The 26,697-nt window shown below is 34.3% G+C and overlaps 3 protein-coding genes across 5 annotated transcripts; 1 reads left to right on the top strand and 2 right to left on the bottom strand.

The window, feature by feature from the left end:
- LOC116128375 (expansin-like B1) lies at positions 1 to 1,593 on the bottom strand. The gene is made up of 4 exons (XM_031414083.1): positions 1,385 to 1,593; positions 1,050 to 1,156; positions 461 to 775; positions 1 to 357 (listed from the first exon to the last, which is right to left on the bottom strand). The coding sequence occupies exons 1-4, from the start codon at positions 1,518 to 1,520 to the stop codon at positions 160 to 162; spliced, it is 756 nt and encodes a 251-aa protein (XP_031269943.1). The 5' UTR covers positions 1,521 to 1,593; the 3' UTR covers positions 1 to 159.
- Positions 1,594 to 2,815: 1,222 nt separating this feature from the next.
- Positions 2,816 to 9,554, bottom strand: LOC116128407 (ATP-dependent Clp protease proteolytic subunit-related protein 4, chloroplastic). 3 transcript variants are annotated; one of them, XM_031414126.1, is made up of 8 exons: positions 9,234 to 9,554; positions 8,646 to 8,849; positions 7,776 to 7,831; positions 6,861 to 6,987; positions 6,615 to 6,692; positions 5,827 to 5,940; positions 5,614 to 5,725; positions 2,816 to 3,020 (listed from the first exon to the last, which is right to left on the bottom strand). In XM_031414126.1, exons 1-7 carry the CDS (start codon positions 9,486 to 9,488, stop codon positions 5,654 to 5,656), a joined length of 906 nt encoding a protein of 301 aa, XP_031269986.1. In that variant the 5' UTR covers positions 9,489 to 9,554; the 3' UTR covers positions 2,816 to 3,020; positions 5,614 to 5,653. The 3 variants fall into 3 exon arrangements, with proteins under 3 accessions (XP_031269986.1, XP_031269984.1, XP_031269983.1); XM_031414124.1 differs by lacking the exon at positions 2,816 to 3,020 and adding an exon at positions 4,030 to 4,340; XM_031414123.1 differs by lacking the exon at positions 2,816 to 3,020 and adding an exon at positions 4,030 to 4,330.
- A 5,644-nt stretch (positions 9,555 to 15,198) lies between these two features.
- LOC116128362 (ankyrin repeat-containing protein BDA1-like) lies at positions 15,199 to 17,247 on the top strand. Its single transcript, XM_031414073.1, has 2 exons — positions 15,199 to 15,774; positions 16,580 to 17,247. Exons 1-2 carry the CDS (start codon positions 15,199 to 15,201, stop codon positions 16,820 to 16,822), a joined length of 819 nt encoding a protein of 272 aa, XP_031269933.1. The 3' UTR covers positions 16,823 to 17,247.
- The last annotated feature ends 9,450 nt before the right edge of the window (positions 17,248 to 26,697 follow it).

The raw sequence follows: 26,697 nt of genomic DNA, 5'->3' as shown, positions 1-26,697 counted from the left end.
TTGTATTGGAATCCAGTGGAACTTTATTCATACTATCCTTACAATCCCAATTTTTATTCATCAGCTGATGATACAAAACTAAATCACACTTATATAAGGCAGAGTAGCACTAAATATCATAACTCATAATCAACTGGGATACATGTTATATATTGTCGTTTAAGTAAGCTGGATATCTGACTCATAAGCAACTCCAGCCTTCCAATCACCAGGGATTGCATTGTTTGCTACAATCCATGTCATCCCCATGCTTCCACTCACTTGAAATCTCAACGTTATTGACCCATATGGGGGATTTGGCATGTCCCAAACAGCACCATATGCCCTCCTCATTCCCCTCCATTCCTTACAATCCTCCTGCACCAACACAATAAAATTCCCATTTCAATATTCTCAGATATATATATATATATATATATAAAGCCATTGAAAAAGTTGATGAAACTTCTCATTTTTGTACCTGCCATATTTCAACTGCTAGGATTTCATTTTGTCCAGCTTGGTAGAGCAAAATTATTGCTAGGTAATGAGGGAACCTGCTGTGCTCATGAACCTTAAACATGAGATTTTTGTAACCTTTGAATTTGCAGGAGATTCTTCGGAATTCTACATCAACAACACCGTAAGCAAATAACTCATCAGCTGTGTCTGGACGTCCCAGTTTTGAGTAGGCGCTCGGGCTGAGGATGAAATCGGTGTGGTCTCCTTCACCATAGTCAGTCACCACTATGTTCACTCCATAATCAGTGCAAAGTTTTGGCACTGTGCACCTAACCTGAATTATTAATCAATTATAAAATATTAATTGATGCAAAAGCAAAAATCATAGGCATCATTATTGATATAGAGCAAAAGAATTAATAATTAATTTGTTAGTGATACTTAACAAATTGCTCATCTTCAACTTCAACTTCTTTAAGAGGAGGGAAAATTTAACTAGAAATAGTGTATACATATAGTTAAAATTTCTTCCAAGCATAAGAGCTTAGAGAGATAAGAGAACACATACTTTAACTCTGGTTATGGCACAATGATTTGAGAGTTTATACCTGATAGCAACCTCCGCAACCAGTTCCATTTTTCCACAGCCTTGAAACTCCAGCAACGTTAGCATCATTTACAGTTCTTCCAAATTCTCCATACCCACAAGCTCCAGCTAAATAAAATCAATACACAGCTTAGTTATAGAAGGGAAAAAGCTCAAAGACATGCAAGGTAATTTGAAACAGTTCACGTAAACTTGTGCATGAGTGTACATAGAAGGGGAAAAGCTCCAAGACATGCAAGATATATAATTTGAAAGAGTTAACGTAAACTAGTGCATGAGCGTATATATACAATTATAACAAAAAATGAATATAAATAGAGGCCTGGTTTTACATACATGGAGTCCCTAAGCAATCAGGGCTACCATAGTAAGTTGCCCTAGAACATGTAAATGTGTCTTCAGAGTAAGACAATGCAGGCAAAAGCAGCAGCACAGAAAGAAGATAGTAATGATAATTAAGAAAAAATCCCATTTCTGAATATTGCGTTGGGAATGAGAGAGAGATGAAGTAAGAAGTTTAGAAATGGGATGGGAAACTAACAAACCAGAATCCCATATTTATAGTAGAGGTGTTGAGGCTGCTATTGAGGTATATCTGCCACCTTTATCTTCCATTTGGGACTAGAGAGTTCAAAAAAGACTAGGAGGGTTGGATTTGATTAGTGATGTGTAGGTGTAAGTAGACCCCATTATATTTGTATGGAATATTAGATGCAGATTCATCATATTAATTGAGAGAAGGATACATATAGCGCCCAACACTTGTCCCTGCTTCCACATTTTGGCCACTTTCAGATATTTTACAAATTAATTATAAAAGTTGAAGGATAAATAAACGTGCGATTAATTTACTAATGCATTCGTCATCCTTGGTAAAGCTAAAAGTTCTTGTCACCATAATTTAGTGAAGGGACTGAAATGTTTACTAGTTTGATATGGAGAAAAAGAAAAATGTAAAAATTACCAGATAAGTAGCATTTATTAGTTTTCACTTATTTTTGTTTTGATTTTATATCTGGAAAGTCAAGTCTTAAGTTTAACACACAAGCTATGGAGCAGCCAAAATAGGAAGCTCATGGTTTGTCCATCAGAAGCTCGTAGAAATAGATTAGGAACAGACGATTACCATAATAACCTAGTAGAAACGAAAATTGAAACTGGATTTCGTATTGGAATTGATATATGTAGAGCGGGTCAAAAACAGAAGGCTAATGGGGAAATCCTTCCCACCATGAAAAGACTTGTTTATTGGTTTATTTAGTCAAGAAAGGGGAATATCCAAATAACAACTGGATTACCCTTAGCCATCGGCACATCATCAATTTGGTTGTACCGCACTCAGTGCTAAAGTACTTCAAGATTTAGATAATACTCAAAATTAGGGACGATGGCACTCACAAATCCGTAACTAGCTCTCTGTACAACAAATTAATTTATAATTGTGGATTGCGACACGTTTGAAATGTTCTCCGTCTACGGGGTCCGTAAGAGGGCTGTGTATAATTGAATTTCCAAAATGGGTTGGTGAGTTTTGCTCTTCGTCGTCCATTTGGCCACCCTGCTATAACACAATAGGTTTAAAAAGCTATGTAGAGAGATTGAAAAATATAGTTGCTGCTTGTAGTACTAGTACTAGTACCCAGAGACGAACCAATGGAAAAAACAAAATCCTAAGCATCTAGTGCTTCGCCACAAGGAAAGAACAAAATAACATGAATGCACAATTCTTGGCATTTCAGATATTACAACACACCATTAATTGGTTTCAATTCAAAACAACAGCTAAAAATGGTGAGTGAATATAACATGCATGGATGTATGTGACCAATGTACATTACATCCACACAGTCCAGCAACATATTCTATTACTAAACCCATATTGTTATTGTTCTGACCTTCGTGCCTTTTCCTTTTGCTAACACATGGGTCTTGCCATCGTCTTCTCAGCTTCTTGACACGCCAGCAATTCAATCTACAATTCTCTACCCAAAAACAGATTAATAAAACAATAAATAAATAAAATATCTATACATATACCCAGAATAAACTCTCCCAAACCACAAAAAGAAGTTAAGTCTCTAAACATGTATCAACTAATTGGTTTACGCTAACAATTTGACAATGAAGTAAAGACAGGAAAACATAGTGACTATCACTATAATGGACTTGAATAATGACATCTACCCTCCATCAATGGCCCCTAACCACTTAGGATTATATAATGCATATACACTTTTGTGACTTGGGGCCAACCTACGTGTAGGGTTGATCTCACTAAGAATAGTTGCCCTTAGCATCCCCTTCATACACTTGTGAAATTTTAAATGACAAAGAGTACAAAAAGTGACGTGATTGGGATGAAACAAAAATTACCAAGCCACAACATACCACCACCGAACAATGAATCCTCCATCACTCTCATCTTAACTCTAGAAATCTTAACAGATCAATCAAAAACAAAATGCAAGCTGTAACGCAAGTGAACTGTAGAGTCAAACCACCCAATTTTGGGAATGATGAGTACACATCCAGGTGTCTCTTTCCTGAATGGGCATACAAAGAAATCAATAACATAAAGGTGGTGTGACCATGAAAAAAACAAGCAATTACTCTTCAGTTCTAGAGTATACTAACAGAGAAATGGAGTAGTTAGGAGTAGGCACTGGGGCAATTGTAGGTGCAAATTTGAAAGAGGCATATGATTGATAGCGAAGAGTGCAATAATGTTGGATAAAANATTAATTTATAATTGTGGATTGCGACACGTTTGAAATGTTATTTGTCTACGGGGTCCGTAAGAGGGCTGTGTATAATTGAATTTCCAAAATGGGTTGGTGAGTTTTGCTCTTCGTCGTCCATTTGGCCACCCTGCTATAACACAATAGGTTTAAAAAGCTATGTAGAGAGATTGAAAAATATAGTTGCTGCTTGTAGTACTAGTACTAGTACCCAGAGACGAACCAATGGAAAAAACAAAATCCTAAGCATCTAGTGCTTCGCCACAAGGAAAGAACAAAAAAACATGAATGCACAATTCTTGGCATTTCAGATATTACAACACACCATTAATTGGTTTCAATTCATAACAACAGTTAAAAATGGTGAGTGAATATAACATGCATGGATGTATGTGACCAATGTACATTACATCCACACAGTCCAGCAACATATTCTATTACTAAACCCATATTGTTATTGTTCTGACCTTCGTGTCTTTTCCTTTTGCTAACACATGGATCTTGCCATCGTCTTCTCAGCTTCTTGACACGCCAGCAATTCAATCTACAATTCTCTAACCAAAAACAGATTAATAAAACAATAAATAAATAAAATATCTATACATATACCCAGAATAAACTCTCCCAAACCACAAAAAGAAGTTAAGTCTCTAAACATGTATCAACTAATTGGTTTACGCTAACAATTTGACAATGAAGTAAAGACAGGAAAACATAGTGACTATCACTATAATGGACTTGAATAATGACATCTACTCTCCATCAATGGCCCCTAACCTCTTAGGATTATATAATGCATATACACTTTTGTGACTTGGGACCAACCTACGTGTAGGGTTGATCTCACTAAGAATAGTTGCCCTTAGCATCCCCTTCATACACTTGTGAAATTTTAAATGACAAAGAGTACAAAAAGTGAAGTGATTGGGATGAAACAAAAATTACCAAGCCACAACATACCACCACCGAACAATGAATCCTCCATCACTCTCATCTTAACTCTAGAAATCTTAACAGATCAATCAAAAACAAAATGCAAGCTGTAACGCAAGTGAACTGTAGAGTCAAACCACCCAATTTTGGGAATGATGAGTACACATCCAGGTGTCTCTTTCCTGAATGGGCATACAAAGAAATCAATAACATAAAGGTGGTGTGACCATGAAAAAAACAAGCAATTACTCTTCAGTTCTAGAGTATACTAACAGAGAAATGGAGTAGTTAGGAGTAGGCACTGGGGCAATTGTAGGTCCAAATTTGAAAGAGGCATATGATTGATAGCGAAGAGTGCAATAATGTTGGATAAAACATGCATGTCCACAAGAATTGATTCCTATTCCATACTAGCCTCTAGATTTATTTCAGATAACAATCACAGCATTTACAAATGAAGGCATAGGTTATGGCTTTGATCATCTCACTAAGCAGAGGCCTGTTGACTGATCACTCATTCACTCTTCAGATAGAACGGTAGTACCATGCTGTTAGTAAGATTTGTAATTACAAACAACCTACAGAACCAGAGAGGCTCTTCTCTCAAGGGAGTCAAATCTTTCCAAAAAAATCTGTAATAAAGACAGATTAGACTAAAAAGATATTGTGGTCCCAAGTGACTAACATCTGACTACAGCCTGAGTACCGTCAATATTATAGAAAATCTTACGCAATAAGTAATCAAAAGCGCCGTAAAGGAGTTGATGAAGAAGTTTAGCTTTCTTCCAGACACATATAATCAAGAACTACATATAACAATATTTCTATCATGAATAAATGAATCTCATTGGCACATAATTCACGATCTGACAATGACTTGCAATTGTGCTTTACCTTAATACTCTGAGCAATGACCAAATAAAGTTTCCTAGAGTTAAATAAGTTGCGCCTTTTTCAAGTCAGAAACAACTCCGTGGTCTTCAGGGCTTCTCTCGTTGTATAGTACCTACAGAAAATTAAAAGGTGTTTAGTAAAGCATGAAAACTAGAGCTGAATGAATTTTTTTTTTTTTTTTTGGTTGTTGTTGTTGTTGTTGACTGAACAAACCTTATCTATGATGCCATATTCAACTGCCTCACTGGGACTAAAGTATTTTGGGCGTCTGATGTCAGCTTCAATCTGCTCAGGTGTTTTTCCAATATGCTTTGCATAGAGTTTAACCTTGAACACAAAAGAAATTATTGAAATGTTAGTTGTCATATTACCACATTAGTTAACATCTAGATGCACATCACATTTCAATACTGCTAAAATTGTCAATATCTCATCTCCAAAATATAATCAAATAAATAGGTTTGTATCAAGTTCTGACAAACTTAAAGCAGTCAACCAATAACCAGAATTCTTCTGTTTTTCTTTTCTCCAAAAACTTAAAAGAAAAACATGTTTTCATTTGTCCTTTCGTTTCTGCTCTTTGTTTTAATTATATGGTAAATACAGATGCACAGGTCAATCTTTTTGAGACACTAACTTCAATAAACTTCTTATATAGAGTACTCAAGCCTTTTATGCAAATTAGTTGAAGCTGTTTGAAGTTGGATACAAGTTAGTTGATAATCAATTTCTAATACTGATCTTGTTTGACAAGCTCTGGCATCAAGCATTACATCTAGCCAAAAAAATTCAATTTAATTAATTTGCAATAACTCCAATTTTCATTAACTCAGATGAATGTAAAAACCATCATGCCATAAACAAACTCCTTATCCTTCAACTGTCATGATAAATTGTGATCAAACACTATCCAAGATAAATTTTAATGTCATACTGTTCAATAAGTTCAGAACCTTGACGACTGGGAGGAAATATACAATGTAACTGATCATCAATCTTACCAATTCTGCCTTCACATTCTTTATTTCTTTTCTTGCAAGGTCTACATCAGTTGCTTGACCTTGAAACCTTGCAATTGGCTGCAGATTAGTAAAGAAAAAGCATTTGTCACATTAAAGAATATAAACCATGTCCACCGGAGACCTTAGAAAAATAAATTCCATTTTTCCAGCCTTGCAATAAATTAAAAAAATATTTCAGACAATACGTAGTAGCTATGAATTAGAGATCAATGGTCAAGAAATAACCTGCTTCATCATGATCGTTGATGAAGGCAAGGCTGAACGATTTCCCCTTGCACCAGCAGCCAAAAGTAGAGCCGCTTCACCCCAAGCATTACCCACACAAAGAGTAAATATAGGTGGCTTCACATAACTGCAGTGGAAGATGATAATTCCACAAAAAAAAGTATTGTTCAGAAGACCCTTAGAACTAGAAGCGATACAGAAACAGTTTGCATTCATTAATTCTTGACCATATTTAACATCACAAAGCTGAATGAAAACATTCTAAATCAGAATACCAATTGATAGTAACCAAAAATGAGATTAGTCTCACCTAAAAGAACTTAAAAGAAAAAAAAGGAAACTGAGATAGAAAGCCGTATGACACTAGCATGCATAATGCTAACACTAGGTACACTAACAAATTGAACTTGGAAGTTACTATTGTGCAACAAGATATACAATAACTAAAATTTTAGCCTAAGGTTTTCTATCCACAAAGCCCATCATCAGAGGTTACTACCAAGAGTAAGATGGATCCTTCACCAGCCAACCTGATTAACCAGGTTTGAACAAAGCATCTTGCTTGGAAATGACAAGACATGCAATTATATTTCATCAAACCATTGCCTTGAACTGCATAAGTGAGATCCAGCAATATGAAGCTCGGGAAAAAGAAAATAAAAGAACAAGACCAACAACTTTGGTGAACTTTCTTCAGGGAGCTTCAGCTAGGATCTGCGGGCAGGTAAGGCCATAACTATCCAAATGCAGTTGAGACAAGATTGATAGTTACACTGGAAGTTAGTGTCCTCGAGAAACTTGAAACAAAGACTCAAAATCATTCTAAGTTTCAGAAAATGCAAACCATAGGGCATAGGCCACTTAACATGATTAAGCAACACATGCTTATGGATGAAAAGCATAAAGATTGTATACCTCATAACATCATATATTGCAAAAGCCTCAGTTTCATAACCCAGCTTCTCTCCACCCTGAGACAGTGAAAATCTCTATTAGTACAGATCAAGTACTAAAAAGCTAAGGAAAACAGTTGTAAGCATTCTATTAATTACTCTTCTCACTTAATAAAGGAAATAAAATGTTGAAAAGACCAAATGATATGTTATTGCAAAACATGGTTCAAGTAGGAAAAAGGGGGAAAAAAAAAGGATCCAACATACATTTAAATTATATCATTGGAAGCGAACTAATTGTTTAACTCAAATCTCCCCCCATGCATCACCAATTTGCAATGACTAACCACTACCTATGGTGACAAAGTCACTAATACTTTCCTCACCACACATATACCAGTTTACCACAACACATATGCTCACCATGCATTCAACTCCATATTTTCAATTAATAACAGTTTACTTAACCCAAATGTCTCTTTGAGAATTGACTGCTTATTCTATGTCATGGCATGACACTTTCCAGAATGAGTAGATCCTATCCCTTACTAATATATCCATAGGCCTTCATGTGACTGGTCAAGATCGTTGAATATGCAATGATACAACACACAAAAACATAAGGAGAAAGAATACAATTGTTTTTAAATTTCCAAGGTCCTGGGCGCCAGAGGTCTGGTTTGGAAATGAAGACAAGTTGCAAAAGTCTACACACATGATTGCAGAGCTTGGTACATCTATTGGACAAAAGAGAACCAACAGCAGATATAAAACCTAGTGAACCTAATAGTTTAAAAACCAGAAAATGCTCATAGATCCAAGATATACATTAAAAGCAAATATCTAGATGAAATTTATAAGAGAATTAGCCATAATGGAGAAATTTTTTTACCTTGGTTGTTCCAGTAGAATTAATGTATAAGTAAATAGGCTTATCGGCATCTTCATACTGTAGATAAAGAAATTCAGCAAGTATCAATTCTGTAACTGAAGGAACAAGAGACATGCCCAAGTAAACAATTCGATTCTTGTACAAATAAGAGGCTAAGTCTGGAGGAGGTTGCTCCCATGCACTTCCCCTTGAAAAAGGAATAACCTGTCCAACGAAACATGACAAGCAATATACATAAATGGACTGCACATTTCAGCAAATAAAATGAACAAAAAATGTCACAGATAGTTGCATATTCTCATATCACATAAAGGCTGATTTTGAACAATCAAAATAAAAAGTACACTCATTATTCCGTGCTTTGCCACATTTCACAAATCCTAGTTTCTTTTAGTAGTAAGGTTTGATTAGATTAAATATATAATACTTGTATGGAATACACTTGCCTCACTTCAATTTAAGCAATTTAAAACACACCCATAAACGCTGTCCTGACAAAACTATAAAATAAACTAATTCAAATATATAATAAAAGCAAACCTAATTACAAAAATAAAGTCAATTCGATAAATTAAAAAGAGAAGGTACCATGGTAACGACAGGCCTCTTGGGCTTGGAACGGGAGAACGAATCCGGGTTGAGGGATTGGGGTCGAAGCTTGATTCCGGAAAAGGCAGCGGAGACGCTGCCATTGGAAAATGGAGAAAGAAAGCTGGTAGATAGAGAGGCTCTGAGAGGAGAAGAAGAACTTGCAGTTATGGATTGTGGAGAGGCCCGTGGTGGTGTTGCTAACATGCGTGTATGGAGCGCGAAGCTCGATGCTGATGCAGTGGCTACTTCCATTCGATAATGGTGCTGTTAGAGAGGCAGAGAGTACCGAGACTGACGAGACTAAACATGAACCGATAAAAGGATTATAGATTTCGAAAGAAATAACTTGGGCTTCATATGGCCCTGAATTAGGCCCGGTGTAGAGTTTCACGCACAAAAGGTTAATTGTATGGTGCTTGGCGAGACATCGAAAAACAAATCAGATTTACTTTGATACCATTTATCACGGATTGAGAGTTTCACACCCAAAAGACTAAAATCTATTAGGTGAAGAGACTCATTCAGAGTCCTTAAATACGCTTCAGATGTGAGATTCGTTACATTCTCCCTCACCCAATCATGTGACGACCTCCTCACAGGTGAGGTCTCCTGCCTACCTATCTACCTCACTCTCATGTGGACCCACAATCACACATAGACGCCCCTACATAGGTGCTTAGCGAGACATCAAAAGACAGACTGGGTCTGTTTTGATACCACTTATCACAAGCTGGAAGTTTTACACTCAAAAGACTAACCTATTAAGTGAAAAGATTCCTCTTATTTATAAGTCAAAGACCCCTCCAATACACTTCCAATGTAGAATTCGTTGTACTAGACCCTAAGTGAATCCAACTTTGATCAAAATAATCTTTCATTTGAGATATGATTTAGGAAGTGATATTTAGGAAGTGATTTTTAGCTCTATCTTTTTATTCTTTAACTCCGTTTTAGTTTACGACAAATTTACCTTTATATTAAAAAAGAGTAACATTGCACAAAATAAGTATACAAAGATTTTTTATATAAAATGACTTGACATGATTGTTATATTACCAAGTCATTCAACCTCATTTGTTATGCACTTTTAAAATTGAATTTTTATAATAATTCATCTAATAATTGAAATTTTAAAAGTCTTTGTATGTGCTTTTTGTAAGTGTAGTATTATATATATATATATATATATATATAACGTTAGATAATGAGAACTCTAGTAGTTATATATCTCTATCAGATGAATTAAGGAATCATTGGAAAGAGTCTCGGCCAGGACTCATTGTTTAAGACTCTAAATTTAAAGTCCTTTAACATATATAATCTCTGCTCTCTTAAGTTTGTAATTTTGCATATGCGAGTCCAAAATTATCGGCAAGATCAAAGAATGGCTATATAGAAAGAGCAGTAATAACTCTCCAAGATTTCCATTTATCCAAATGTTTTTGTATCGGTTATTCATGCTTCACATGTCCGATCAATAGAAAAACAAAAATACACCATATTGACTTGGCTTATGTTTCAGTTTGTCAAAATTATTTTGTTTTGAGTTTTGAGGTTTTTAGTTTAGAAGAGCAGTGCTAATTAGTTGATGAGATGCTTAAGTGTTGGGAGGTTCGGGGTGAGGGTATAATGGTATTTAACTAAAGAAGTTGGTTACATTGTACAGGGTTTGAAATTTTGGTTAATTGCTGTAGATCCTGGAAATTATGGCTATTTTTTGAAAACCCTCATTATTATATAAAGACTTAATATAAGGAGGTCATTCGTTATTCCATACATGCATGTGAGTTTCATACACAAACATCCCAGAAAACAACTAGCTGTTGGTAAATTCTTGGTGAAGCTTAGTCTTTATTGAGGGGGCTATAAGAAAATAACCAATTTTTAAAGGTTATATCTTTAGTCCAAACCATCTAAATAATGGCTACCTTTGACTACTTAACATTTTCATACAAATTTCTGTACATTTCAATCCATAAAAACCACTCAAAATTAGTTAGACACCTCCCAGTTAAAACGTGTAAACATTATGTTCAGGTAAAATCGTCGATTTCTATAAATTGTTTATTTTTATTAAGATAGTGGATATGATTTTTGAATGGATGTGATTGTACGTTTTAAGGTTTATTTGATGTTCATTTATCATGCATTTGGTTTTCATGTCGTGAAAATTGAAGTGGCCAAAGCAGAGAAATGTTAGTTAGTGCGAAATTTCCGAGTCAATATGAAATTTTCGCACAGAGCAAATATGCTTTATCAGTTAGTGCAAAAGTTTCGCATGGACTGGATTCATTTTCGCAGTAACCCAATATTCTTTACCAGTTAGAGCAAAAAAATTCACGAAAAATTTCACGCTAATTAAATTTAGGTCATACGAACTTGGTTTTAGTTATATTTTTGACCATTTTTTATTGTTATTTTGTTCTTGGAGCTTCCATGAATAAACTTGTGAATAATCATAAACAGGTTTTTTTAAATAATAAAACTTTCTTTTAATTTCATCATTTTGGCACAATGAAAGCATTGAAGAAGAAAAAGAATGTGTGACATACAGTGAGTATGAATAGAGGAAGAGTGCGAAAAACAAGATCAGATTCAAGAAAGATCTCATTATTATGATGCTTTAGTTTATGACTCTTACAGAAACAAATGAGAATGATAGTAGCATACCTTTTATAACAAAATTTATTACAAGTGTAATTATAGTTTAGTGGAAGTGGAACATAGTATATTAATTACAATATTACTATACTTACAAAGAAATCTTACAAAGATTTGCATACAAAGTGAGGTGGCAAAAAATGAATGGAAGAGTGAAACAAAAAGTCAAACTTATTAAATTCACTATTCCATTCATTTTTTGACACATCACTTTGTATGGAGATCTTTATAAAATTTATTTGTAAGTGTAGTATTACTCTATTAATTATATTAAGTAATTTCCGTTACAGCGCGTTATATTAAAACAATTTCCAATATATTAATTAAAATAATATTAAAATGTATTAATGAAATAAAAATTAAAAGTTGAAAGATAAACCCTAACTTCATGAATCAACGAAATAAAAACTAGGCTCCGTTTGGTTAGTTATTTAGAATAACATTCTTTGCTGAATAACATTTTTGGAAAATATGATAGAATTCTGAGAAGCTTTGGATACATTTCTTAATAGCATTTTCTAAAAATATTTAGATTATTTTTAATCTTATCGGTTTGTTAATTTAATTAAATGCTTCCACAATAAACGTTTATAAATTGACAAAATGTAAGATGTAATACATGGAGAATGATGCATATGATACTATAACATGTATATTCATAGTTTGAAAAAAATTTCAATCAAATTGAAAATAAGTAAGGTATAACATGTTACCTTAAGTCCTTGGCAACCTTAGAGACTTTTAATTTCAAGAGAAATTAAACATAAGAGTATCCACACCAAGGTAGAAGAAGAATTAGGCCAAGAGAGAGATTTAGGATTCTTAGAGATTTTGATCTCTACTCTAAAACTGATATATCATTTTCTTTATATATGAAGCCTTGTAAACAATTCAATAATTGTTTTGGACTTTCTTAAACAATTCCATAATTGTTTTTATAGTTGTAAATAATTTCATAATTATTATGAAGTTGTTAAGCTTCTTTAAATAATAACATTGGATTAACATTTAATCACGATTAACAATTTAACTCTTAAATTGTTTACATAACAATTTAACCCTTAAATTGTTCATATGTTTACAATTAAAACCCATTATTAAATACAAATTAATATAAAGAAAATGATTAATTATGAATTGGAATTCCATTGAATTCCAATTGGCAATTGAACTCTTAAATTATTCATAATAACTAATATAACCTTGCATTGAATCTAATTCAATGATAATAATATAAATAACTTTATCACCTTTGGTAGGTGCTAGCCAACCTTGGATAATCAACTCTCTTTGGCTATTTCTCCATTCTCCTTAGTTTTAATGCGTGACCTCTTAGGTTTACTGTGGTCTAGTCGTGGGCCCAATATCACAGTCTATTTCGATATGTTTTCTCGTAAATCTTTATAAACAAAACTCTCATTGATTATGGTAAGCATTTAACAATGCTCCATAACCCCTAAGTCACAATGAAGATATATTCCAACGAACCCTTTTATAATCATACACGTTGTATAATCAAATCCTTCCGTTGTCTAATCCCAATTAAGAATGGATTCATGGTATGTCAAAATTCTTATCTTAATTTTATATCAAATTGACAATCAATACATATGGAACGTGTCACCAAGAAACAACCTTTCAAGTAACATTTTATATACCCCGATCGGAGATTTCCCTTTTCCAATGAATCTTGACATTTGTCTAGGAACTTGATATCAATCTATACCAAGTCAACGAATCCCATATTGACTATCACTTGTCCTCACACATAAATAACACATGGCTAAATCGGCTTATTAACATATGATATGATTAGCCTCGTGTTTATACACCATATGAACCATATGCGTTTATGCAAAATCCAACCGTGATATCTCAGGTCTAAGGATTAATAATACATTAGTACGATCTTATGATAAATCATTGACTACATTTTACATATCAATGTGATTCATCATAAATGATCATATTCGATAAATAGTTCACTAACCACTTATCCAAGCTAATGCCGTAGTGATATAACTTTTATAATCACCTACACTAATACCATTACATGATATTCTACGGAGGTATTCAGCATGCCTACTATGTAATATTATTGCCCAATTAATATTACCTATGTAGGGGATGCTTTGATGATTTTGATCTTTTAAAGATTTGTATCATCCGGACATTTCACATGTAATACATATATATAAATGAAGCAATAAAACAAATGTGAAATAAGAACAGTTTCTTCTATTAATAAGATAAAATGTATATACAAAACATAATACCTTGGAATTGACAACACGATTGGTTCCTAGGGCATACACCAACAAAAAACACCCTCACCCGCTCACATATTGCCGACAACTGGCTACCATCGTCAGAAGGTGGTCAAAATCTGTCGGAATGGTGCATGACCGGTTGGATCTAGCCGGTCGTGCACAGATTTGGCTTTTTTCAGCAAGATCCACCGTGGATCTGGCCGTCGTCAACGATCAAATCTTTGGATGTAGAATGGCCAGATCCATGGTGGATCTAGTCGGAAATGGACAGATTGGCATACGACAAGCTAGATCCAGTCGGTCGTACGTCGTTACAACGTTGGCGGCCGGCGATGGTAGCGGTGGCAGTGTCTACTGGCGAGTGATAGTGGCTTGATGGGTGGGGTGTTTTGTTAATTTTAAAACTTTTATTGAGAAAGGTAATTGTTAATGTTTTAAGTTGAATATAATATGATTGAATTTTGAAGAGAATTGAGAATGTTAAAACAAATGTGTATTTGGATAGGATAATATGATAGAATAGTGGGAAAAAAATGAAACTAATGGGCAAAATAATCCGCATGATAAAATCGAAATCTCACTTACCTTTCTCCCCATTGCAGTTTATATGAGGGGTATATTTGGAATAGTGGCTTTCAAATGGACTTAAATGTAAGACATTCAAAGTTCTGGTCAATATTTATAGCCGCTCGCCGTCTTAGTTATTTTCTAAGAACCCTTTAAAATATTAATATGGAGTGACTCGTGAAAAAAGAAGCCAAAAGGATCCTCTTAAGAAATTCTCTTTTTGTCATTCATTTCATAAACTAAATTAAAGTCTTATCATTTTTGCATGAGAAGGTATTTCTACATGAGAGATAAGAATAAAGGTTTTGCTTGCCTTTGGTTAAGGAATAATACTAAACTTACATTTTAGACAAATAAATTTATATATAATATAAACTTTCTCATACAGATCCATCTTCTTATAATAAACTTATGCAACAAAATGTAAATTCAATAGAGGTTTCTATTATATCCCCCATTCAAGAATGAATGAGAAGTTGATGAATTGTGCTGAACATGGAGATGTTGAGACATTATATTCAATACTTGGAGAGGATCCATATGTTCTTGAGCGATTAGATCAAATACCAATCGTTGATACTCCTATACACAGAGCCGCAAGTTCTGGAAACACCCATTTAGCCTTGGAAATTGCTAGCTTAAAGCCCTCACTTGCTTGGAAGCTAAACCATCTTGGGTTTAGTCCCCTACACCTAGCTCTGGAACATGGGAACGATCAACTGGTGAGAGGGTTTATAAAAACTGAGAGTGAGCTCGTCCGTGTCAAAGCGAAGGAGAGGATTACGCCTTTGCACTATGTGGCTCAGACCAATAATGCCGATCTTTTGGCTGAATTTTTGACTGTTTGCCCGTCATCTATTCATGATGTCACCATACGATGTGAAACCACTGTGCATTTAGCTATCAAAAACAAAAATGTTGATGCTTTTAGAGTGTTGTTGGGGTTTCTTCGCCGAAACAACATGGAAGATATCATGAATTTTACTGACGAGGATGGCAACACTGCCTTGCATATTGCAACTTCTACAAATCAGCCTGAGGTAATATTTTTAAACCCTCGTATCTCTGCTCTTGAAATTTTAAATTTATTAAAGTTGCATTTGATGATCTAAAATACCCCTGCCACAACCCACTTATCGTTTTAATATTGATTTTTTTTTTTTTTATAATTTTAAAATTTAAAATTTAAAATAATTTTTCTCATTTCTCCCTTCTTTCCACCATCTTTCACCTGCCCTTCTTTCCACCGGACCGTTAATTTCCTTGACACCAACTCAAAGTAGAGTCAAATATGACAAATTTAAGTAATTAAAAAATAAAATTAAAACAAAACTGTTGTTGTTATCCAACAAATGTAAGTAATTGAAAACAAAGGAATTTGTTATCTAATTGTGTGGTGCACATTTTGGTTATGTGGTGGTGGTGATTGTAAGGGTTATGGTGGTTATGCTGTCGCGCTCGCTGATGTAGGACGGGATATGGTGTTGGCCGACGAAATAGGCAACGAATCCCAACCATGTAGGTCGCCGGTGGAAGGCCGCGAAGCCCGGCCACGCTGCGCCAGCGTAAGGTGCAGTGCTGGGCTTCATCCGACCAATCCTCGCCGCCGGCGATGATAACACCCAGCCACCTCCACCGTAATTTTCCCTCTAAAATTAGATTAATTTTGGCCGGTTCTCTATGAGTGTTGAAATTTTACTTTTAAATTACAATAATTTATTTCACAAAAAAAAAAAAAAAAAGGCAGCACAGTATGTTAAAATCTATATTTCTCTTTCGTTTGATAATTGTGATAATGATTTAATAAATGAAAATTTTTCTTCGATGAATCATGCATATACACAGATAGTGAAGTACTTGTTAAGAACTGGAGTCAACGTGAGTACCAGGAACTTGAGCGGTTTGACAGCTATGGAAATCTCCTGCAGTGAAGAAGATTCGTTGAAAAAAAAGACGGAGCGTCTTCTACGTCGTGCTAAGGCCGTATCAGGTTTTTCACATGATGCAGCGGATCCAACGCCACACTTGCACGCAAAATGGGTAGGGATTTATCATTTACTGAAGAACGGGAGAAATACTTGGGAATAATGGGGAAAAGCCTAAAATTATCGCCTAGTGATGTCCGGAACGTCATACTTGTGGTGGCTATTTTGATTGCCACCGCCGCCTACCAAGCTGGACTGAGTCCGCCGGGGGGAGCTTGGCAAGATGAATACAGTCCAACAACAAATAACAGAGCTACTAATGATCAAAATAATACAATTGGCAAAGGTCATGGGAAAAAGGGGCACCATGCTGGAGAGATGATAATGAATCCGATATTTCTGACTATTTTCTTTGTTTTAAATAGCTTAGCGTTTTATACAACTGTGTGCACAATTGTGATAGTCATCATCGGGCTGCCTTATTCGCCGATACTTTGCACATCAACATGTTGTCTGTTGTTGGCGTATTATGTTTCAGTGGCTACCACTTTTCCAGGAGAGGTGACGCAGGGTTTGAATTTAGTTTTGCTGATAATATTTGGGATTTCAATTATTTTGGTACTTTGGCTCCCATTGCAAGCAATACGTAGAGCTTTGAAGCTAAAAGGGCTAGTGAGGTTTCTCAGAAGTCATCGGCAGATTTGCGGCATCGACTACTAAACAAAATTTTACTTGTTGCGTCATGGCGCGCCTTTACTATTTTGATCATCACCTGTAACAATAATATTTGTTAAACTATCATATTTTTTAGCAAATCCAGCTTCTTTTAAGCTGTGCTGTTAGGGTTTATTAATAAAATCTTCTACACCACAACTCTATCAATTCTTCCATCTTTGCCACCCGGTATCTTGATTAGTGTGTTACCCTTCGAATGATGTGTTTACTTATGAATGATTAATAAGTCGATTCATATTATTAGGAAGAATAGATTTATTAGTCATTAATACACTTAATATTCCAAAGTTTGTTTTTGCATCTTAAACACCTCATCACTTTGGCTTGCTCAAACTGATGATTTCCCGATTTGATAGAGGAACGAAGAACAGAGATAGAGAGAAAAAACTATATTATTTTATTGCTCTCAATTGATTAGAATGAATAAACCCTAAACCTCACTAGTTTTTATATAGTATTTTACAAGTAGATCCAACGGTCTATATCCATACATATTCTTAAGATGGATGGTTAGGATTAATTGTACAAACAATAGAATTTTACTCCTATTAAGTGTACAAGCAGTAGAATCCTAATCCTACACTGCTGCCTTTTTGGGTGAGGATTATCCTAGAATTCTAGAATAACCTGACATTAAGCACAACATAAATATTAGACGATAATTATGTTATATGCCTTTTCATGCCAATGGAATGATTACAAGTGTTTAATAATATACAAGATGATGGAGACAAGTGTGAGAGGAGAAATGAAAATATAAATATGAGTGGAGTTTATTTAGATATTAGTTGTCATTAAAAAAAAAAAAAATTATGATTGAATATTGAAGTAGGACTTAATAAGATAAAAAGTAGGGTATTAATAATTCCACCCCACTTCTCCAATATAAATCAGGAATGAGAACTGGGCGGGGATTGGGCTTGGGATTCCCCGAAAATAAAGTCGATTCTTGCTTCGGCCATCCCCAAATTCCTCAATTCCTTTTTTTGTTCAGTATAAATTATATTAATATTTTTATTATTTTTTTTTGAATGTTTATTATTACTAATACCGCTATAACAAAAATGACCTACGGTAATATGTAAAAAGTGTTATCATAGGTAAATAGTAATATTTATAAGCATGCTGTTATAATCTATGTTACTAAAAAAAATAGACATTGACAACACTTTTTGTATGTTAACTAATTATTTTGTTGCACTTATTGATAGGTAGTTATAAATGAACTCAACAAGTGTAATAAGATGATATTGTTAAGCATATTAAAACACTTATTAAGTTACATTGCATTAATGCTATAAATAAGTTTTTCATAACATTCTTAACTTGTTATAGTTTAGTTTTTTTGTAACATTCTTAAAATGTTATAGGTAACAAATCTATAACATTTTTTTTATAATGTTGTAGATTGGTTTTTCTTAACATTGTTAAAATATTATAGAAGAGTTCTTAATAACATATTAAAAGTGTTATCAAAATTTTAAAAAGTGCCGTAGATAGGTATTCATTGCATTTTGTAAATGTTACAAAATTATTTTCCATTAACATATATAAAAACTGTTACAGTTATTACTTTAACAATACAAATTATAAACAATGATACACTAATTTTCCAAAGAACATTTCATTAATGGTGAACCTTCATATACAAAAAGTTTGCATATATGCCTAATAAATAGGCACCCAACATCCTTTACATCCATAAAATACAATATCTAGATGATTGAAAAATTAACTATGAACAATAGTTAATACTTTTCAATCATTCAAAAAATTCTAACAACAAAAATCACCATGCATATCATCTTCCATTCCCAATTGTGCTTCACCAAAAAAATACTCTTGCATTTTCACAGCCTACAAAACCATTAATACAAAAGATATCTCCAATTCCTATGTATATTCTCAAAGATGACAACACATATATTTAAATTTAAGAAAAGATGAAGACAAAAGCACCCCAAATATTTAATGCAAAATAAAGAGTAAAAAAACATATTTAAATCTCCAACTTCACAATCACTAGTTTTAAAAAATGGCAGCATGCAAGTTTAAAAGATATATCAATATTATATACTTCTAAATCTTATCTCCAAATTATATCATTATAATATATGTTACAATAGATGAAATCTATAAGAGATGATATAATGGAAAAGAAGTTGCCTAAATTGTTTTGGAAAAGATAGGACAACTTTGTCAACAGGCCAAACAACTATACTACCCATAGCATCTTCACAGAAACCATTTTGGATGCAAGCCTCCACAAAAGTGCATTAGGTACCTTGGCTATATCAATCCAAACTCTCATAACATTAGGTTCAATAGGAATATGATGAACAAGTGCTTCTGGATCATCTAATGAAAAGCGTCTTTCAACTACTACTTCATTAGACCCTCTCCAATCAAGCCAACTTGGAACAAGTGCTTCTCTTGATAGCCTACATTCTTTTCAACCAACTTGACAAAGTTCCATGCATCTTACATGTATGCATCCGTAGCTCAATCAAAAAAAAAAAAAAAAAAAAAATCTAAAATCTTGTTAGAAAAATCATATTACTTATAACACTTAAAGTGTGTCTTTTGATATTTTCTTACCTGTTCAATGTACCCAATCCTTATTCATCATCATTTTGGTGAAATTTTTTTCTTGACATGACCAAATTGAAACTCTAAGCAAATAGAAAAATGGTTCATACTACAACTATACACATGAAACTTCACTATCAACTGCACATCATATTTACTTCTTTTTACTTTAGTTCTTTTTCATTCATCTTCTCAAAACCAAATTAAAGGAACAAAAATTAAACATATATGTAATTAAGTCATAGATCTCAATTTTTATCATAAACAAACAAATAACTTATGTAAACTTTAAATATATCCTCGTCCCTTCAATATAAACAACTATCACAATCATGTTTAAAAAATCATCCACATCACGATCACAATCACAGTCACTATAAGCTAATAACGTAAACATAGCACACCATTTCAAAAATCTTACTCCCAATCGCAACCCTAATAAAAAAAACTTATCTTTTCCTTATCTTAATGTAATTATTTTTTCTCATGTGCCGCCAAACAAACACACAACATCAATCCAGGCTTCTCAATAAGAACATATGTTATACTCTAAGCAAATGACCAAATTAAGGTTCATACAACAAACCATAAACATGAAACTTGACTGCCAACTGCACATGCTATTTGTAGACAGTAAAAATCACAGATCGGAGTACCACGTGAGCTTTGTGCTTACCTTCTTCGTCTGTGCAGGTCTAGTAGATCGTCAGTGGCCCTCACAGGATCAGTTCGTTCCGTAATCGTAGATTTTCACTATCTACACTATTTTTCCTAAAAGATGTTAAATTTATGGACCATATAAGGGCATCAATCTGCTCAATATAGTAATCCTAGAGTTAGCGTAATAATTTGTTGTAAACATATATTCAAAAAACATTTTAAATTCTTACTCGTCGAAGACAAAATGAGGCTGATTATGGTGGAAATGAGTAACCGGCAACAAGATGGACTAAGTCGTGGTGGAAAGAAGACCAACGGACACTGGAAGTTGAACAGTCATGGGCAACGACGGCGATAGCCAGTGACAAAAATGCTCCAAAACTTCGTGAGAGGTATATCAGGTCATGAGGAGTCTAAATATGTGCCTTGGGAGACGAAACGACACCAAGAAGTGAGCGAAATCACACCAGGAAGGTGAAGAGTCACATCGGTGAAATGACTTTGTCTAGCAAGATTTTGAGCCAACCAAGTTTGGGGAAGGTGGACTTGACCTTAAGGAGTATGGGCCAGCCCCAAGGATGTCTAGAAGTAGCTGGAAACAGAGAAAAGTCACTGGGAAGATGAACGGTTGCGGATGAAGGAAGTTTACTGGTTGGCAGAATCCGGGAAGGTCTTGGGTGATGATGGCTAGGCGTTGGAGAAGGAAAATGGTCACCGGCGGTGGAAGCTAGATGGTCACGAGAAAATGGATGAAGATGGGTGGACGTTTTTGGCTTTGCACAACCTTCCATTTTCCTTTTATTCTATTTGTAAAAAATATCAGTTTGGTCCCTACATGAATGAAAAGTGACAAAGTAAACCTCAAATAATATGATAATTTGACCCCTAAACAAAAAAAATGAGACAAAATCAATCTCATTTCATGTTGACGGGAATAATATATTCTTTCCCGATCAATAATTGGGTTTATGGTAACACTTTTAAAATGTTATTGTATTTTGATTATATGATAGCATTATAAAAAAATTACTATATTATTAGGTTTATTGTAACAGTTTAAAAATATTACTGTAGGTATATATTAATAACGTTTTCAAAAAAAGAGTTACCATTGATATAAAATATGTCATAAAAAGTTAAAGTGTTATATATAAAAATTGTTATCATAACATTTTAACATCGAGTGTTACCATAGATAGTCTACAATACACGTTAAGGAAATATGTTACTGTTCAGTGTTACCGTATGCCATTTTTGTTGTAGTGGATTGAGTTAACATGCTAAATAAGTATTTTAAATTCCTTCTAATAGAAAAAAAAATACATGAGTTTTTCTCAACAAAATTGGAATTTGAGGGGTTGATTATTTAATTATTTTTATAGAGTAATATTAACTAAGCATATGATGTGAACATTATTAGATGTACTAAATTGTATTTTAAAAAAATTATAAGTTGTTTTATTGGTATTTGACATTAGTGGTTTTAAAAAATTTTTGTACCCAAAATATTTATTCTTTAATTATAATAGGTAGATAACATCAAATATGTTTTCTATAAACAAACAATATTGATAGAAAAAAAATTAATTTGATTTGCAATCTTTATAAAAAAAATATACTATTTATTTACATTTTAGGAGGCGTTTGGTTGAGGGTAATGTGAGATTACTAGGGTTATGTCATTTTATATTACTTGATTACCATGTTTGGTTGTTAAGTAATATAAGATTCCGGTAATCTTCAAATACTAATAGTAGTTACTGTTGGAGATAATCTAATTATCTTCATTTTCTTAGGTATTATAAGATTACCAAGATAATTTTTGTTTACTACAATTCTATCCCTTATTAATAAAATTTTAGGACAATAATGCCCTTATTTTTAAATTTATTTACATGAATGTTGCTTTTCGTATTTCACCCCAAGTAATTTATTTTTTGGACAAAATTACCCTTGACTTCAAAACAAATTGCAGCCCACCCAAGCCATCACCCCCACCAACCTGCTGCCGCCTGTCACTAGCAACCACCGCTGCGGCCAACCACCGCCGTAGTCAGAACGGCGCAAGGAAGGCCGAAATGGTCGTCGTGCGCCGATATGGCCATACGATGCACAGAGGCTATTTCCTGCCTCTCGTGCGCCGTTAGGTTGCCGGCGGCTTGCGGTGGTTGCCGGCGATTGGCAGTGGCTGGGTTGGTGGGGGTGCTTTGTTGATTTTCCAAACTTTTATTATGGATTTGTTTTTGCTAAGTTTTTAAATGTAGGGGGGTTAAATAATCCAAATAATAATCAATATTAAAAAATAATATAATAATAATATTTAATTAGAGGACAATTCAGTAATTTAAATAACATACCCACCAATTTATTCCTCCTAACCAAACATATTAATATAACAACACATCAATTAATCAAACACATTTTCTTAAAGATTCCCAATAATCTTCAAGGTAATCTAACTTTCCAATAATCCAACATTTTTAGTAATCCAACATTTCTTGAACCAAACGCCCCCTTAAATCTTTTGGGGATTTTGGGCCGGGCCGGGATTTGAACCAATCGCCATCCTTCGCCCGTCCCCGATTATTTACACTTAATCCTTGACCTAAATGGGGCAGGGCCCGTCCCCACGGGAATTTTACCATCCCTAAATCAAACATATTTTTAGATACCCAAAGTATTAAGATATATTTATAAATTTTATCTATCTTAAATTTTAAAGGTTATGTCTTGTCAGGAAACAAAATGAGGCCAAATTTGGTGAAATTTTTAATAAATGGTCTTTGAAAATTTTGAAAACAATTTCTCACAAATTTGAAGAAGTATAAAAATAATTTATTTTTAAAATTAAAGAAGTAAGGAGGCAAACTAATTTTTTTGGAAAACTATGCAACAAATGTAAATTCAATAGAGGTTTCTATTATATCCCCCATCAAGAATGAATGAGAAGTTGATGAATTGTGCTGAACATGGAGATGTTGAGACATTATATTCAATACTTGGAGAGGATCCAATGTTCTTGAGCGATTAGATCAAATACCAATCGTTATACTCCTATACACAGAGCCGCAAGTTCTGGAAACACCCATTTAGCCTTGGAAATTGTAGCTTAAAGCCTCACTGCTTGGAAGCTAAACCATCTTGGGTTTAGTCCCTACACCTAGCTCTGGAACATGGGAACGATCAACTGTGAGAGGGTTTATAAAAACTGAGAGTGAGCTCGTCCGTGTCAAAGGAAGGAGAGGATTACGCCTTTGCACTATGTGGCTCAGACCAAGAATGCCGATCTTTTGGCGAATTTTTGACTGTTTGCCCGTCATTATTCATGATGTCACCATACGATGTGAAACCACTGTGCATTTAGCTACAAAAACAAAAATGTTGATGCTTTTAGAGTGTTGTTGGGGTTTCTTCGCCGAAACAACATGGAAGATATCATGAATTTTACTGACGAGGATGGCAACACTGCCTTGCATATTGCAACTCTACAAATCAGCCTGAGGTACTATTTTTAAACCCTCGTATCTCGCTCTTGAAATTTAAATTTATTAAAGTTGCATTTGATGATCTAAAATACCCCGCCACAACCCACTATAGTTTTAATATTGATTTTTTTTTTTTTAATTTTAAAATTTAAAATATTTTTCTCATTTCTCCTTCTTTCCACCATCTTTCCACCGGACCGTTAATTTCCTTGACACCAACTCAAAGTAGAGTCAAATATGAAAATTTAAGTAATAAAAAAATAAATAAAACAAACTATTGTTGTTATCCAACAATGTAAGAAATTGAAAACAAAGGAATTTGTTATCTAATTGTGTGGTGCACATTTTCGTTATGTGGTGGTAGTGATTGTAAGGGTTATGGTGGTTATGCTGTCGCGCTCGCTGATGTAGGACGGGATATGTGGTGGCCGACGAAATAGGCAACGAATCCCAATCATGTAGGTCGCTGGTGGAAGGCCGCGAAGCCCGGCCACGCTGCGCCAGGTAAGGTGCAGTGCTGGGCTTCATCCGACCAATCCTCGCCGCCGGCGATGATAACACCCAGCCACCTCCACCGTAATTTCCCTCTAAAATTAGATTAATTTTGGCCGGTTCTCTATGGTGTTGAAATTTTACTTTTAAATTACAATAATTTATTTACAAAAAAAAAAAAAAAAAAAAGGCAGCACAGTATGTTAAAATCTAATTTCTCTTCGTTTGATAATTGTGATAATGATTAATAAATGAAAATTTTTCTTCGATGAATCATGCATATACACAGATAGTGAAGTACTTGTTAAGAACTGGAGTCAACGTGAGTACCAGGAACTTGAGCGGTTTGACAGCTATGGAAATCTCCTGCAGTGAAGAAGATTCGTTGAAAAAAAAGACGGAGCGTCTTTACGTCGTGCTAAGGCCGTATCAGGTTTTGCACAGATGCAGCGGATTCCAAAGCCACACTTGCACGCAAATGGGTAGGGATTTATCATTTACTGAAGAACGGGAGAAATACTTGGGAATAATGGGGAAAAGCTAAAATTATCGCCTAGTGATGTCCGGAACGTCATATTGTGGTGGCTATTTTGATGCCACCGCCGGGGGGAGCTTGGCAAGATGAATATAGTCCAACAACAAATAACAGAGCTACTAATGATCAAATAATACAATTGGCAAAGGTCATGGGAAAAAGGGGCACCATGCTGGAGAGATGATAATGAATCCGATATTTCTGACTATTCTTTGTTTTAAATAGCTTAGCGTTTATACATCTGTGTGCACAATTGTGATAGTCGTCATCGGGCGCCTTATTCGCCGTACTTGCACATCAACATGTTGTCTGTTGTTGGCGTATTATGTTTCAGTGGCTACCACTTTTCCAGGAGAGGTGACGCAGGGTTTGAATTTGTTTGTGATAATATTTGGGATTTCAATTATTTGGTACTTTGGCTTCCATTGCAAGCAATACGTAGAGCTTTGAAGCTAAAAGGGCTAGTGAGGTTCTCAGAAGTCATCGCGCGATTTGCGGCATCGACTACTAAACAAAATTTAACTTGTTGGTCATGGCGCGCCTTTACTATTGATCATCACCTGTAACAATAATATTTGTTAAACTATCATATTTTTCAGCAAATGTATTAATATCCAGCTTCTTTTAAGCTGTGCTGTTAGGGTTTATTAATAAAATCTTCTACACGACAACTCTATCATTCTCCGTCTGTGCCACCCGGTATCTTTAGTGTGTTACCTTCGAATGATGTGTTTACTTATGATGATAATAGTCGATTCATATTATTAGGAGAATAGATTTATTGTCATTAATACACTTAATATTCCAAAGTTTTTTTGCATCAAACACCTCATCACTTTGGCTTGCTCAAACTGATGATTTCCCGATTTAATGGAGGAACGAAGAACAGAGATAGAGAGAAAAACTATATATTTTATTGCTCTCAATTGATTAGAATGAATAAACCCTAAACCTCACTAGTTTTTATATAGTATTTTACAAGTAGATCCAACGGTCTATATCCATACATATTCTTAAGATGGATGGTTAGGATTAATTGTACAAACAATAGAATTTTACTCCTATTAAGTGTACAAGCAGTAGAATCCTAATCCTACACTGCTGCCTTTTGGGTGAGGATTATCCTAGAATTCTAGAATAACCTGACATAAGCACAACATAAATATTAGACGATAATTATGTTATATGCATTTCATGCCAATGGAATGATTACAAGTGTTTAATAAATGCAAGATGATGGAGAGAAGTGTGAGAGGAGAGAAATGAAATATAAATATGAGTGGAGTTTTTAGATATTAGTTGTCATTAAAGAAAAAAAAAAATTATGATGCATATTGAAGTAGGACTTAATAAGATAAAAAGTAGGGCATTAATAATTCACACCACTTCTTCATATAAATCAGGGATGAGAACTGGCCGGGGATGGGCTTGCGATTCCCGAAACTAAAGTCGATTCTCGCTTCGGCCAACCCCAAATTCCTCAATTCCTTTTTTTTGTTCAGTATAAATTATTTATATAATTTTTTTTTTTTAATGAATGTT

The sequence above is a fragment of the Pistacia vera genome, unplaced genomic scaffold (assembly GCF_008641045.1).
Source record: "Pistacia vera cultivar Batoury unplaced genomic scaffold, PisVer_v2 Contig2, whole genome shotgun sequence".
Taxonomy (NCBI): Eukaryota; Viridiplantae; Streptophyta; class Magnoliopsida; order Sapindales; family Anacardiaceae; genus Pistacia; species Pistacia vera.
This window is presented reverse-complemented; position numbering and strand designations above follow the sequence as displayed.

Bases quoted from the DNA above. Each gene is read 5' to 3' on its own strand.
- LOC116128407 (XM_031414126.1), bottom strand. From the start codon at position 9,488: ATGGAAGTAGCCACTGCATCAGCATCGAGCTTCGCGCTCCATACACGC. The intron at 8,850-9,233 runs GTACCTTCTCTT...TTCGTTGGACAG, and splicing joins AGAGGCCTGTCGTTACCATG to GTTATTCCTTTTTCAAGGGG. The intron at 5,726-5,826 runs GTTTGTTCAGTC...AATTTTCTGTAG, and splicing joins AATATGGCATCATAGATAAG to GTACTATACAACGAGAGAAG.
- LOC116128362 (XM_031414073.1), top strand. From the start codon at position 15,199: ATGAATGAGAAGTTGATGAATTGTGCTGAACATGGAGATGTTGAGACA. The intron at 15,775-16,579 runs GTAATATTTTTA...GCATATACACAG, and splicing joins CTTCTACAAATCAGCCTGAG to ATAGTGAAGTACTTGTTAAG.
- LOC116128375 (XM_031414083.1), bottom strand. From the start codon at position 1,520: ATGGGATTTTTTCTTAATTATCATTACTATCTTCTTTCTGTGCTGCTG. The intron at 1,157-1,384 runs GTATGTAAAACC...GATTTTATTTAG, and splicing joins TGATTGCTTAGGGACTCCAT to CTGGAGCTTGTGGGTATGGA. The intron at 358-460 runs GTACAAAAATGA...GTGTTGGTGCAG, and splicing joins TAGCAGTTGAAATATGGCAG to GAGGATTGTAAGGAATGGAG.